Raw genomic sequence first — 16476 nt, forward strand, 5'->3', positions numbered from 1 at the left:
TTAGAGACGATATTTTGCAAAAAGAGATACCTACATTTTTTAATTTCAAATTGCGCAGCTTGTGTTAATAGTAGAAAAATGTTACGCATACCGTTAAAACCGCTATGAGCTGTATTTTTTGGAAATATAAGAACGGTTCCTGTGCTACAAATAATCTAGGAGCTAGGTGGTAAAATGTTCCAAAATTTACTCGCAAGTCAAGTTTGAAGTCAGTTGGGACATTTTAACACGTAGCTCCTAAACTATGCGTAGCACAGGAATTGTTTTTATATTTCCTAAAAATAGACTTCTTAGCGGTTCTAACGGTATGCATAACATTTTTCTACTATTACCACAAGCTGCGCAATTTTAATTTTAAAAATCTACGCATTTTTTTTGCTCACCCTTTAACTCTAATGAAGTTAAACTTGTAACTGGCTTAGGTAACAATCACCCCCCATCCAACCCATCGTCTCTCCTACTAGATGAACAAACTTTCCAATCTATCATGTCCATGTAATCAACCTAAATTGACGACAATTTTTCCATGTCATAATATCCACGTATATTCTTATCCATTGTTTTAAAATTTCCCTATACAAAAATAAAAACTTGCTACATTTTTTAGTACAAAATTTTACAAATGTCGTCTTTTATAAAGTAGAATTTTATGATTTTCTCAGACAGGGAGGGTATATAGTACTATAAATCAAACCGGTACCCAAAGTTTTATAAGCCAGTTATCTTATTTGTTATCCCAAAAACCTTGGGTACTTTTTATTGGTTGTGTTTAGAATTTTCATCCAATAATTTTTATCTACAAAAGTTGACTATACTTTATTTACTTTCTTCAATTTATGGACTTAATTAATTAATGGACTTTCAACAGAATGGAACTAGAATATACGTTGATATTATGACAGGGGAAAAGTTGTCTTCAATTTAGGTTGCTAACATTGACATCACTTAATAGTCAGTTCGTTTATCCAATAGGAAGGGAGGGAATAGGGCAAAAGGGGGAGTCGATATTTTAGCCAGCTACAAATTTACTTTATAAGAGTTCATGATAATATGGTGTAAGATCCAAGTAATAACAAATCCTATTGCTATTAGCTCTTCATTTAGAGGTCCTAGTGACAAACGTCGGAGTGGTTACTTAACCTAACCTATTTTAAACGATCTTATAGAATTTTAAATGTCTGATTCCTGAGGGGGCTTTTTGTAAATTCATATCTTAACCTAATCAAAAGTTTATGGTAGTGCTTAACTAACTTAATATTTTAGATAATACTACGTTTATCCTAGTACTCATTTAAAGTTATTTAGTCAAAGTAATAACCTTTAAATTTGGCGTTGGTCAATTAACATTTTAAAACTATGGAAAAAACAAATTTTTGAGGTATAATTCGTTTAAAACTACAAAATACAAAATGTCCCAAGCCAATGAAGAAAATTAGATTGATGTTTTTTGTCAACGATAAGTGGGTTAAATTAATCAATTCTCTAGTTCCATCAAAAAACACACTGTACATACATCCTTGCTATTAAACGATTAATTAAATCCAAAAAGAATGAATATTTATTGATTATTACATTTAAAATAAGCATAAAAAAATTTTATTTGTTGTTGAATTTTCTTAGGGCGATTTCTCTGCCTGTAAAGCTATATACCTAGCAAAAAGAAATGATGTTTAAAATATCTAAATGTTCGTCAGTCTGACTTTCAATAAGTCATCTACTTATTTTGGGGAAACTCTATAATGCAACGTAATATGGTCAGCAACATTTTTACCAAATTTTAATCACAAATGAACATTCTTTACATCATCCAACACGTTTGGTCCGCCGGTTTGAAAGTAATGCTATTGTAAAACTTTTTTTGGGAATAATACAGCTTCCATTTGGCAAGGTTGCGTGATTACATTTTAAATTGGCTTACTCAACCAAGCGTAAATTCCACTGACGTCCAAATGGGGAAAGGGTACAAGGGTGTTTACCCCCTTCAAACTTTGAAATCCCTCATTGTACCCCGTCAAAATCTTTAAAAATACTTCAGATTACCCCCTTCAAATCTATTAAACCCTTCATTTTTTCCATCATCATAAAAAGCTCAAACGTCCTTTGTAGTGTCTGTAGATAGAATTCGGATTCGAATTATCTATGGATGTGTGTTCGAAGCTGACATTTTGGGCAAAAACTAACCCGCCCCCCCCCCCCCCCCCCGCCCTAAAACAAAATGCTTTGCAGTTCTATTGATTTTCTTTGCCAATTTACATTACGCACCCTTCAAATATATTTACAAGTAGATTATCAACGGATAAATAGATTAACAATAACCATAGATAAATAGGTTTACAACAGATAAATAGATTAACCATAGATAAAAAGATTAACAACAGATAGATAGATATAGATACCTGGGGTCATTGATGACTTCGCTGAGTGAGCGGCTTTTAACTCTCATTCTTCCACCAGAACACTAATATTAAATCAATTTAGAAGGTATATTCATTTATAAAAGTAATAGGGTGCTTATCAGTCTGTCTGTCTGTACTAAAAAGTCTTGCTGGACTAATTAAGCTCTCCTTTAAAGTGAAGCTTTTTAATCATCCCCAAAAATTAAATTTAAAGTGTTGGGCCGTCCCCCCATCTTTTAAGAGCTTTGCAAAAGGCCTCTAGGGGCGTAACCGCTAGTTTATGATAAATTGACAAAGCTGGACAAATTTAGTTTTCTTCTTTAGGGAATAACCCTTTTTGGTAAACATGCAATTTTTTTAATATGAAGCCCCTAGAGACTAGGGGTTAGAACAATAGTTACATTAAAATATAAACAGACATAGACAAACTATTTGAAATCACTATCTTAGGGGTTAAAAAGTCCATACAAATAACGGAATTTTAAAAATGTATTGAAAAGTAAAAGTTTTATTTCATTTTTTAAAAAGGCCTTACACAGAACTTTTAGAATCGCTCCTCAATATATATATATATATATATATGTATATGGTCTGCCTGTTTGTCTGTCCTACCTTGGATTCAAACCACCATCTATATAGATCAATATATATATATGTATATGTATATGGTCTGTCTGTTTGTCTGTCCTACCTTGGATTCAAACCACCATCTATACAGATCAATATATATATATATGTATATGGTCTGTCTGTTTGTATGTCCTACCTTGGATTCAAACCACCATCTATATAGATCAATATATATATATGTATATGTATATGGTCTGTCTGTTTGTCTGTCCTACCTTGGATTCAAACCACCATCTATACAGATCAATATATATATATATGTATATGGTCTGTCTGTTTGTCTGTCCTACCTTGGATTCAAACCACCATCTATACAGATCAATATATATATATATATATATATGGTCTGTCTGTTTGTCTGTCCTACCTTGGATTCAAACCACCATCTATACAGATCAATATATATATATATATGTATATGGTCTGTCTGTTTGTCTGTCCTACCTTGGATTCAAACCACCATCTATATAGATCAATATATATATATATGTATATGGTCTGTCTGTTTGTCTGTCCTACCTTGGATTCAAACCACCATCTATACAGATCTATATATATATATATGTATATGTATATGGTCTGTCTGTTTGTATGTCCTACCTTGGATTCAAACCACCATCTATATAGATCAATATATATATATGTATATGTATATGGTCTGTCTGTTTGTCTGTCCTACCTTGGATTCAAACCACCATCTATATATATATATATATATATATATATATGTATATGGTCTGTCTGTTTGTCTGTCCTACCTTGGATTCAAACCACCATCTATACAGATCAATATATATATATGTATATGGTCTGTCTGTTTGTATGTCCTACCTTGGATTCAAACCACCATCTATACAGATCAAAATATATATATGTATGTATATGGTCTGTCTGTTTGTATGTCCTACCATTGATTCATACCACCATATGTACAGATCAATATATATATATATGTATATGGTCTGTCTGTTTGTATGTCCTACCTTGGATTCAAACCACCATCTATACAGATCAAAATATATATATATATGTATATGGTCTGTCTGTTTGTATGTCCTACCATTGATTCATACCACCATATGTACAGATCAATATATATTATATATATATATATGTATATGGTCTGTCTGTTTGTCTGTCCTACCTTGGATTCAAACCACCATCTATACAGATCTATATATAAATATATATAGTTGGTGCGCGTCCTTTTTATAAATATATAAATATATATATGTATATGGTCTGTCTGTTTGTATGTCCTACCATTGATTCAAACCACTATATGTACAGATCAATATATATATATATATATATATGTATATGGTCTGTCTGTTTGTCTGTCCTACCTTGGATTCAAACCACCATCTATATAGATCTATATATTATATATATATATATGTATATATATGTACATATATGGTCTGTCTGTTTGTCTGTTCTACCTTGGATTCAAACCACCATCTATACAGATCAATAACAACATCTCCCTCACAATAAGTTGTTCCCTGCCAAACACAATCTAAATAAAATATAATTAAATATGTAATTATCAGCGGAGGCGCTATAGCATCTAGGACAACTAGGCAAATATGTAAATAGCCTAAACCATCACAAACTTATCAAGCCAAAAATAACCTTTCTACTTTATGTGATAAGATTCTATGATTATTACATTGTGTCATGTAATAATGAAAAATTCCTTATTGGCCACTAATTATTTTAATCTTCTATCTATCTATCTATCAATCTATATACATATCTATCTAACTATCTATCTATATACCTTTGCCAGGGCCAGTATCCACTCCCACAACAGGATATCCAGGTTTTATCTTCGACTGAAATATTTATAAAATTAATACTTATTAAAACAGGATTCTTGTGTCTAGCTAACCACTGAACCAATATGGTTCTCCTTTACATGGTAGCTTCTCTTAGGGCATAGGAAGGTAGCTGCTAAAACAAGGATAAAAGCAATCATAGACTCAATAAAATTAAAAATAAAAATACCTTTTTTGATGACAAAAGCAGTAAATAAATAAAATTAATACACAGTTTGATAAAGTCAGTTTTAAAGTTAATTATAGAAATACTTTTTAAAGATTAACTTTTTTGCTATTCTTGTTTTTTTCTTTTTTTTTGGGTGGTAAAAACTAGCACCATATAAATTAATTTATTCGGTTTATCATAATTCGGATTTTACTTCAAATGACTACCGTTATATCCTTATAAAAATAACAGTGTATTTGTGCATTTGTGACTGTATGTCTGACTATACCGTAGTATACCGCTGAGCGCTGAACTGATATGGTTCTCCTTAACAGTGAAGCTTCTCATAGGTTCTGGGAAAGTATATAACTATTTTAGAGGAATGTAACACTACCCTCCCAAGAGAAACCTCCACTTGAAAAAACGACCCCCCCAAAATTGATACCACATTAAAAGGCCTCTAGAAGCGTAGCCGCTGGTTTTATATCAAGTCAAAACATTATCTTATTAATAAAAAGTCTGTCTTATCCTATATGATTAACGAGCGGCTATTCTCCTAGAGGCCTTTAGGTGCATTTGAGGAAGAGTAGTTGAATAACCTAATTTTCTATTTTAGTTTTTTTTTAATTTGATGGGGATAAAAAATTTTTCTCTTTTCTCTTGGGAGGTGTGTGGTAACCTCCTCCAAACTACTTATAAACCTTCCCAGCACCTATGAGATGCTACCCTGTAAAGTAGAATCATAGCGAGATCTTTCAGTACAGACAGAAAGACAGACAAACATCCTGTTACTTTATTTTAAGGATTTCTAGATAAGAAAAAAATTTTCTACCTTTTTCTTATTAAGAATAAATCTTCCTGTACAAATATTGACGGTATCACCCAGCTCCTACAAAGATATAAAAACATAACTAGTTATAGAATAGCTGTGCTACGAAGATTACCTTCAGAGCAAAGGTTATTCTCGTATCTTTACACAATTGAACAGCTTTTCCTATGTCCTAAGTAAAACAAGTATCATAACATCTATATAAGCGAAGCTTTAAAATCAGACAATATGAAAAAAGAACATTAATTTTATCCTTAAACACAAAGACTTACAAAATCAGACAAAAACTCCATGGAAGTTAGATGTAAAAGATAACATCACCAAAAAGCTGCCTTTGAAATTGAAATTAATTCGGAAAAAATCACGAAACCTTTACGTGATATTGAGCTGTCGTTGTGGGGGAAAACACATATTAAGATTGGCGAATCTTTATATCTGCCCCCCAAATATTATTTTAGATTTATTTCGCTTGTTGGCTATACCATATTCCTGCCTATAAGCAGTCCACCTGATAAAGATGTTTTATGTGTATTTAAAGATGCTCCATAATGTTGGGAAATCAGCCGTCTTTCTCTAATATTCTTTGAGTAAATTACATTTATCCTTTGGAACGGACAGACAAACGGATAGATAAACTATATGACTTAGTGCAGAGTAGCTTCACCAAATGGATATTAGGCTCATCATCACTAAAAGATGAATTTATACCATTATACCTAAAAGTTTAAAGAATCAAAATATAAAAATACACATATGTAAAAAAAAAAGTATAAAATAGTCAATTATTTAAAAATGGACTTTCTGATACTTTTTGGCAGCAACTGTAGAAATTTGAAGCAATTTCTGGACTATACATAATTGTAACATACAGCCAGCAATCCAAATTGGCTGTTTGTTTTGGCAGCTTCATGACGGCTATTGATAAAAGGTACCTTAGTAACGGCTCCACTGCATATCTTTTGTCCCTCAAATGTACAATCTGATTGTACTTCAGTGTACATCAACTAAAAAGGAAAGTGTCATGTATGACGTCATAAAAATACGTCTAAATCCATCTCTTTTTCAGTGGCTTTCTTTTCCACATCTCTCATCTTCTTTTTAGACGTATTTTATGGCGTCTAAAATTGGGGTAAGCGATGCTTGGTCATTAGTATAAATCCACAACAAGGTCTAAGCTTCCCTAAGAAGCATAAGCTAACCCAACTTATAAGTTAGAAATCCTTTGCATTAAAAAAAACAAAAAAAACTTACTACTGTACATATATTATAGACTATTAAATACAAGGGGTTTATAGTTTTGTCTTTTGAGGGTGATGGTACCCTCCTCAAAATAGTTAAAAACCTTCCCATGACTTAAGATTTATTTCCAAGATATTTTGAGTTAAACAAAAATCTTACTTAATATCATAGAACCAAATATTAACCAATCTAATACATTTTTTTGTCAGTGTAAAATGTGATTTACGTAATTTAGACGGACGATCATATTACTAAAGCTTAGAGTAGATGCGATTGTAAAAATAAAAGTTACCCCTAGGATAAATATTGATGAAAGGACAGTATAACTTCTCAAATTCATTTTCAACAATTTTTAAGATTTTATTTAATTTTGCTCTGTTTGAGTTAATTTTCCCAACTTGAATCTGTTTTACCCTGATTTTCAGATGAAGTTCAGAAAAATATTTTTTTTAGTTGAGAAGCTACTCTATAATTCACTTTGCCTGTCTGTCAATCTGCCAGTCAGTCAGCAACGCTATTTGGAAATTTGATTTTCTCGTCTACTATTAAATATAGAAGGCTGAAATTTTCAGTGAAGATTTCTCTAACATGCGCATCTATTATATTCATCGTTTTGTCCGTATGTCTATCAGTTATTCTTCATATACACCTCATTCTTAAAGGCTTCCTGATACTCTTAGAAATTTTGTAAATATTTTCTCTTTTCTTTGTCTTGACAACTGAACATACATATATAGGTTGTTAACTTTTTCTCATTTTTTGGTCAGTTCGTTCATACAGTAGTAGAGGAAGGGAATGGGGTTAGAGGTTGGATGGGGGTATCTTTATTCATCTCTATTGAAGTTTTTTTTATAAAAAGCCTACTCTTACCCTTTAACAATAATTCTACTCTTCTTTTCTGAATTATTATTGCTGCACTAGTTATAAACAAAATTTGAATTGTTATTATTGTTATTTTAAAATATATATATTCTGAATAACCCTGTATGATATGTATTTGTCTGCAGAGGTGTGAACCATTCAAGCTCTGGACAATAACTAAACTACATACAAGCACAAATTACTTACAATATGAAAGAGTGTACTATCACAACCGAATAGAGTGTCTTAACCTACAAAAATCTGCAAGGATATAATTTTTCATATGTAGCGCAACAATGAAACAAGATAAAATATTGTTGATGAAAAAGAATAGTAGACTGTCTAAATAACGATGCTGTGAGTATTGGTTCAAAAAATATGACGTAACAAAAAAAATTAGCCAATGAGTGGCCACTATAAATTTTACCATTGGTCAATAACGGCCTCTCATTGGCTAATTTTTTTTGTTACGTCATATTTTTTGCACCAATACTCACAGCATCCTAAATAACTCCAGAATGGGAGTACACATAATCAGAAATTTAGAAATTATACTTTTTTGTCAGGAAACTTAGTTCTTTGTAAAGTAGGTCCAAATGCACTAAAACCCCAACTTTTGCAGACAACAAATCATTTGATTGCACGACCATATTCTAGAAGTCTTAGAGTCTAAAAGTCTAGAGTGTGCATGTTATTAAGTTTTTTTGTGGTCTAGGAATTCCCTCCGTTCATCATGCACTTAACGCGATTTAAGGCCGAAATTCGAACCCTTCACCTCCCCAACGACGAGAAGATGCACTCTTACGGTAAAACAAACCTTTACTAACGCACGGACAGGTCCTAAACGTTATATGTAAGCTTCGCTTTCAATAAACTGACAATATTCATTCTTTACTTCAAACAATTCTGCAATAATTCTAGATTTTTTATTAGCAAAAACAATTACTTGAATGATACACCGAATTTCCATGTATTGTCATAAAGTAATACTCGCAGCTGGCTAAAATGGGAATAGTCTCTTTCGTAGCAACGCACCTTAAGGGGCGATTCGTCATATTTTTAAAATAGCTTTTGATAGGTTATTTTAGGTTAGGTTAGGTTTTATTGGGTTAGGTGATTGCCCCCACAGGGCTAGGCAATTGGCCCCGCAAGGTTAGAGCCCCCCCCGCAGGGGCTAGAAATAGGAGAAAAGCTATTGTGAAAAATACGAAGAATCGCCCCTTATGGAGCGTTGCCACGAAATTGACTATACCCACAAAAATAACGCGATACCCACTATCCATCCCTTTACCCCATCCCCTCCTACTTGGTGGACGAACTGATTAATAAGTTAGGTTCATATTAGCCAGCTAAATTGACGACAAATTTTCCCATGTCAATATAGTCATGTACAATACATCCTTTATCCATTATCGTGAGTGTAATTAGTTTGAGTCTCAGCCTAAAACATGCTGTTCTAAACTTATTACAATTTTTGGATCTACTGCAGTTCACGGTAAAATATTGCTGGTTACGCAATTTTCCAAAAATCTATGAATTTTAAAAGCTGCTAGCTGCCAAACGGCTAAACGTACAGATCATGTCCGCACACTGTTTTAAGCGGCATAAGAAGGCCTACAAATAATCCGGAATAGCCATAAATCAATAATGCATAATTATCTCGCAGTGCAGAGAAATGCGCGAAAAAGACCTATTTTACGCGTTTTTCTTCAGTGAAGCTTTCCCTGTGCATCATTGGATCTTGGCTATTCCAGATAATTTGTAGGCCTTCTTATGCCGCTTAAAATGGTGTGCGGGTATGATCTGTACGTTCAGCCGTTGGGCAGCTAGCAGCCTTTAAAATTCTTAGATTTTTGGAAAATTGCGTTACCAGCAATATTTTACCGTGAACTGCAGTAGATCCCAATTTTTTATTTTATTTTGATAATAAACAAATTAAAAAGACTTATTAGCAATCAATTATTAATCGCCAATAAATCATAAAAATTGAAATTATTTATATTGGTATGTCTCTCTAGCTGTGTGCTTGTCTGTAATACATAATTTCATCACTTGCTAACTTAATGTTTCACAAAAATGCTTTCCTTTTTTCTTTCCATATATGTATCTTTGTTCCTTTCTTTCTCTGCTTCTATCTTCCTACCTGTGCCTCTTTATAAATGTAATAGCAGCTACGCTCCTAAAGGCCTCTAGGGGAGCATTTTTTGAGAGGAAAGTGAGTAAACTTTTTTCTTGGGGCGATTTCTCATTAGAGGGTGGTGGTACTCTCCTCAAACTAAGATATAAATCTGTTCAGGATGAGAAACTATATTGTAATAGGGAACCATGTCGGTTCAGTGGTTAGCGATATTCTTCGGTACAGAAAAACAAACAGAAAGACATCCTGTTACTGTATTACAAGGATGTATTATGTAAGACTGAATGGTTAGCTAATAGTTTTAATCAGATTTTCTTAAAATTAGACGCAATTGTCCTTGCTAAGATCATAAGTTGTTCAAAATCGTCACCTTTTCGACAACTAATTGATTTTTAGTTAAAATTGATTGTTTGTTTAATCGTTGAATTGTATCAACATTATTTACAAGTTTTTACAATAATGTCCTTCTACTCAGACAATTACAAATAAAACAAGGACAATTTTGTCTTTAAGTAGCGCAGCAATATAGGCCAAGTCCAGGGATCTTACGGGATAAGACAATAGACGATAGATAGAAATATTACGGAAGCGCTGGAAAGTATCCTGTGTGACGTCATAAATATACGTCAAAAATGGAGGGATGAGAGAAGAAATGGGAAAGAAAACCCCATAAAGAGATGGATTTAGACGAATTTTTATGACGTAACACATGACACTTTTTAGCGCTTCAAAATTACCTTGTCTGTTCATTGAAACAATTGGTTTTTAGTTTGAACCAACCAATCAAGATTTAATAAAAGTAACCAAAGTTTTTCAGATAACTAATTACAGACTGTCTTTATAAAACTTTGGGTACTCTTGAAATAACATTTCGAAATAAAATAAAACTAAAATCGACTGACAATTTTAAGATAACAAATACAGACCAATGTTAATTAAAGAGTATCCTTGAAACTTAAAACAATTGATTCAACTTATTTAACTTTTGAATTTTATAAATATTTTGTTATGTCCAAAAATCAATCTTTTTGTAATAATCTAAATGATCAAAAAAAATCTGTCAAAAATATTATATTAAGTTTTGTTACTTTTGAACAACCTTTGTTTGTAAGTCCTTTCTGTTAATGATATGATAATAATTTGCTTACTGAATGACAAGGCCTTCCCATTACTCTGAAAAAAAATATCTATTTTTATATCTATATTACAAAGTAGAAAGATGTCTGTCGTCCGTCTGTCTGTCTGTCCGTCTGTCTGTCCGTCCCTTAAGATCTCGGTAACCACTAAACCGATCGGATTCTACTCTTCAGGGAATGTACCTACTGGTCCTGTGGTGGTTTTAGGCTATTTTCTTGGGGGTGGGACACCCCCAACCCCCTTAAAAACAAAAAAATCCTCCCCCCCATTTTTTTTCCCTAAAGATTTTCTTGGTACTTTATTTTTGCTGAAGATTTCCTTAGTCCTTTTACGAATTTCGACAAAAAATTTTTTTGATCACCTCTTGGGGCAAAGCCCCTAGAGGCTAGGGGCGAAGCCGCTAGTATATATATATATATCTGTATCTATCGATCAATACATTATCTTTTTATAGATATCTCTATCCATCAGTCCATCCGTTTACCTAATTATTTATATAATACACATCCATCCATCAATCCATCTATTTATTGAACTAAATATCCATCCAACTATCCTTAACTTTTTTATTCAAACTATTCATCCATTCATCTATCTATTATCAATATACCTATCCATCTATATATTATCTATCTATCTATCTATCTATCTATCCATATATCCTTCCATCTATCTATCAATCTATCTATCCATCTATCTATCCATCTATCCATCCATATATCTATCGATCTATCTATCCATAGATCTTTCCATCCATCTATCTATTTATTTATCTATTTATCTATCTATCTATCCATCTATATATCTATCCATCTATCTATCTTGACAAGATAATTGTAGAATAAACTGGGAATAAAAAATCTGACCAAATTTTACATTTAGACTATTCATGCGAAAATATTTAATAAAAATTGTCAAAATTATTATTCTAAGCTGAACAAGAATAATTATATCCATAAGAAGCGCACCAACAATTTTGATATATAATTACATCTAGCTATTTTTGTGGACTTTTAGGACCAGTGGCTTCGAGCCTAGATTTTAGGTGGCTTGCTAAAAATGTCGGTCCCCCCCCCCCCCCCATAAAAAAAGTGCTACATTCTTCAGGAAGGTTTAAGCAACCTCACGGAAAATAGCCATAAACCTGTCAGGCTGTTTCCCTTAAAGTGCCTAGTCGAGCAAAGGCCCTATTTTGAATAAATATAAAATAAGGGAAGGGGGATATTTTGCGTATAATTTTTCTTAAGGTGTATTAGGTTAAATTGTGTAGAGGGTAGCCCCGCAAAGTTAGGGACCTACAGTAGAGGTTAGATGTAAAGAAAAAATACTTCTTTCTTTATGTCCGCTAGGCATTTAAGGGGAAAGCACCACCTACTCTACTGCAGTCGGCGATACCCTATTTTGTTATTTCCAAATTTTCTGAGAAAATGATATCATTTTTGTGCGAATAGACGAAAAATCATCTCAACAATTTAAAGAAACAAATTATAGTCTCGATTCAATATTTGGAGCTGGCACGCAGATTTTGTTCTATAAAGACCCGTTTTTGTGGCGAGACGAGGCGAGAACTAACACCCTCTGAATAGCATAAAACCAGCTTGGGTCCTCTTTTAACCTCAAGTGATAGGGGGCATTAAACGAGTGTTTCTATCTTCTAAGGAACATCCACGAGACAACCTTTGGTTGCATGACCTTTGTCTAGATGTCCTAACTGTGCATAGCAATTATACTGAGTCTGTTTATTTGCCAAGGCATAACGCTTACTCTTACTGTAATTACCATTTTTTAACATCCCTAGTATAACTTGGTGCAGTCCAGACGCGAGCCTTAAACCTTCCCGAGTGGCAAGCAGGCACTCGGCCATTTACACTATTGCCGCGGGTTAAAATAAAATAAAATTAATCTCAGTCTCTTTTGCTACAAACCGTTCTTGTATGAATATCTAGTTGTTAAGTGCAGATCCATTCATGCCATTCTACATGTGAGGCTTGTCTGTTTGTCTTCCCGTCACGGATAGGTGTGAGTGTGAGCGTTACTGTTGAGGTACCCTTATCCAAGCTGTTTCTAAAACTTCTCTGGACATGTAAGAAGCTTCGCTGTAAAGGAGAAACAAATTAAGAATGAAGGGATTCTATGCTATAAACAAATAGACACATATAATGTTACTTTTCTGCAAGGTTGAGTAGGGATATATAACAACAACACCCTATATTTAGTCATAGTAAATATATCTCAGATAAATTGATATTTTTTGTACATAGTACAGAAAAGTTGGAGGCTAAATAGTCTTTCTTTTTAGGTGCAATATCACTGATCCAATTTTTTTCTGTGTGTGAATAGACGTACTTAAAATTCCAACAATTTAAATCTAAATTATAGACATTGAGTATCATTTTCTCTAATGTGTACAGCTGTTAGATGATTCATTGTTGAAGTGGTGATTTCTGGACAATTAGACATAATATTATAGGCGTTACAGCTTATATAAAAGTAACAGAATCTGTGTGTCTGTCCCAAAGGATCTCGCCAACCTCTGAACCGATATGGTCCTCCTTTACATCAAAAATGACATTAAAATATTTTTTCGTTTTTTTCAAAACTAAAATTAAAATTTGGGGAAAGGTAGTCGACCGCTCTCCCCCCCCCCCCTCCAAAAAGAAAGTCAATATCAAGTTTTTTTTTTGCTAAATCAAAATAAAAAATGGGTTATCTAATTCAACTCACCCCTCCTAAAGTGGCCTCTAGGGGCGTAACCGCTAGTTACATTTTTTTTACTAAATCTAAAATAAAAAAATGGGTTATCTAATTCAACTCACCCCTCCTAAAGTGGCCACTAGGGGCGTAGCCGCTAGTTACATGTTTTTTTTACTAAATCTAAAATAAAACAAGGATGACAAAGCATAAAAAATAAAATCATGGATGGTAATATGTACAAGTAGATTTGAAGTGAATTTATTAATTGATTTATTGGAGAAAATAAACACGAAACCCTGTTTTATTTGTATATTGATGACGGTCAAAGTAAATTACATAAAAGATGCTCATAACAATGGGAAAAATTATTTTGATAATGATATCCCCAAAAAAGTTTTAAAACTGGACCAAAAACACCAAAGATATGGGAGAAAATGTAAAAAATATAAAAATAGCCAAAAACCTGCAAAAAGGAAGTCTGACCATCATGGTTGTTTTCTTTAAACAACAGGAAATTTAATTTTGATATGTATAACTGAAAAAAAATTTGGAAATCGTACCATATACACCAAAGATATGGAGAAAAATGTGAAAAATACAAAAATAGCCTAAAACCTGCTTAAAGGCAGTCTGACCGTCATAGTTGTTTTCTTTAAACGACTGGAAATTTAATTTAGATATATATAACTGAAAAAATTTTGAAAATCGCACCATAAACACTGAAGATATGGAGAAAAATGTGAAAATACAAAAATAGCATAAAACCTGCTAAAAAGCGGTCCTACTGCCATCGATGTTTTATACTTAATTGTGCTCCTTAATAATGGTAATGTTGTCAAAAAATTTCAGCTTTCTATCTTTTATAGGAGCTGAGTAAATCCCATTTCCCCCATAGCGTTACGGACTGACGGACGGACAAAGTGAATTAAAGAGTAGCTTCGCTACTAAAAATGGGTTATCTAATTCACCCCCCCCCCCCTCCAAAAGTGGCCTCTAGGGACGTAACCGCTAGTTACATGTAAAAATGCAAGCTTGGCGTCTGAGATGAGTTTTTGAAAGATGAATGCTGCGTTTTTTCGACATTTTTTCGACATTGATTGATTGAATGAAGACGATAGGTTTTCAACAGAATATACAACTTAAGAATTCAAAATTTTAAAATTATTATTTTAGCCATTTGTATAATGTCTAATACAGCTCTAAAAAGATGCATTAAAAAATATGCAGCAAAAATAGATTGAAGATAATTTGTTTTTCTTCTATGAAGGCCGTACCAACAAAAGCGAAATAATTAAATAAATAGTTGTATACTCTGTTTAAATTTCGCGAATTGAAAAAACGCGGCATTCAACTTTCAAAAACCCATCTCTGGCTATTCTAAAAGCCAAGGACTTATATGTCCATGATACGCAACGCACAGAAAAGTCAAAATAGTGATAAACAATTAAGTTCTAAAAATATATCCAAGATTATACCTCATCGTTACAGGAATATTCGGTACAGGTCTATTGCAATGATTTTATCGACACAGAAATTTGTCAGGCAAGTAAAAGGTTCCTGTGACCTTTTTTAAACAGATGGACGGACAGACAGATAAACGGACATTGTACTACATGTACTAAAATTAGGACATGTAATGACCTCTATCACAGAGACAGATCAATGGACGACAAACTAAATATCCTTAAACAAAAGTAACATGATGGCTGTCTGTGCGTAGTGAAGCATCTCACTAACCAATAGACCGATATAGTTCTTTTTTTTACAGTGAAGCTTATTACAGGTATATAACTACATAGTTTGGAGGAGGGTACCGATCCACCAACCCATTAGAAATCACCCCCAGATAACCCCGACACTAAAAAGCTACGGTTTTTTCTTTAGTCTAAAACTGAAATTGGAGAATAATTTATCATCTATTACTCTGTCCCTGCCTGCATCTAACAACTATCTGTACTTTCTTATTTCTATCAATTGTCAAAATTTAGTGTTCCTATAAAATTAACAAGGACAATAGCATGCATATTCGCTCGAATATCGAAAAGATAGAATACTTGTGGACTGTAGAGTGTCAGAACTGAATATAAATGTATAAAAGTCGAAACAAAATTGTAATAAATTTGATAAATTATTAGGACCTGTTTAGATAATAGTTAAAAGATTTTTAAGATAATCGTTACCAGGAACATTTTTCAGTAGACTGAGTTAGATCCAGATTATTCCTGTTTTATTGGCCCTGAAGAGATTTAGATGTTTTTTCTAGGAGAGAGGGTACAACTACATAGAGCTGTAAAATACACTATTACCCAGAATTTTTAACTTTTTGGTTCCTTATCATTGAATTGTAAATGGTTAGTTTTAAACTAATAATATCGATCTACTGTAAATTTGTTTATTATTATTGGGGTTGTACAGTACATTGATTTATCGTCAATTGTCCCATCCCTAAATATCCAAGGATTTTAGAATACAGGCTCTCTTAATTAAATTATCTAGATTTTTGTCCATTTTATTCCAATTTGATAGATGCTGTGCTTCTCAAGGACGTCCAAGAGGGGTGGGGT

General features: G+C 32.9%; 1 protein-coding gene across 2 annotated transcripts; it reads right to left on the reverse strand.

Annotated features, from left to right (window-relative positions):
- Positions 1-1535: 1535 nt before the first annotated feature.
- On the reverse strand, positions 1536-8123 carry LOC145306028 (uncharacterized). Of its 2 annotated transcripts, none has more exons than XM_080147960.1 (8): positions 8065-8123; positions 7376-7497; positions 6777-6848; positions 5848-5904; positions 4810-4864; positions 4469-4545; positions 2397-2458; positions 1536-1650 (listed from the first exon to the last, which is right to left on the reverse strand). In XM_080147960.1, the coding sequence occupies exons 2-8, from the start codon at positions 7421-7423 to the stop codon at positions 1617-1619; spliced, it is 405 nt and encodes a 134-aa protein (XP_080004086.1). In that variant the 5' UTR covers positions 7424-7497; positions 8065-8123; the 3' UTR covers positions 1536-1616. The 2 variants fall into 2 exon arrangements, with proteins under 2 accessions (XP_080004086.1, XP_080004085.1); XM_080147959.1 differs by lacking the exon at positions 5848-5904 and adding an exon at positions 5960-6016.
- Between the last annotated feature and the right edge of the window lie 8353 nt (positions 8124-16476).

Source organism: Acartia tonsa, chromosome 14 (genome assembly GCF_053477335.1).
Source record: "Acartia tonsa isolate MP-2025a chromosome 14, ASM5347733v1, whole genome shotgun sequence".
Taxonomy (NCBI): Eukaryota; Metazoa; Arthropoda; class Copepoda; order Calanoida; family Acartiidae; genus Acartia; species Acartia tonsa.

What these genes read in the sequence shown, in the direction of transcription:
- LOC145306028 (XM_080147960.1), bottom strand. Translation starts at nt 7,423, where the DNA reads ATGAATTTGAGAAGTTATACTGTCCTTTCATCAATATTTATCCTAGGG. An exon ending in GCAGTGGAGCCGTTACTAAG is followed by an intron (nt 5,905 to 6,776) that starts GTACCTTTTATC and finishes ATATCTTTGTAG; the next exon opens with GAGCTGGGTGATACCGTCAA. An exon ending in GATGGTGGTTTGAATCCAAG is followed by an intron (nt 2,459 to 4,468) that starts GTAGAACAGACA and finishes ATTTAATATTAG; the next exon opens with TGTTCTGGTGGAAGAATGAG.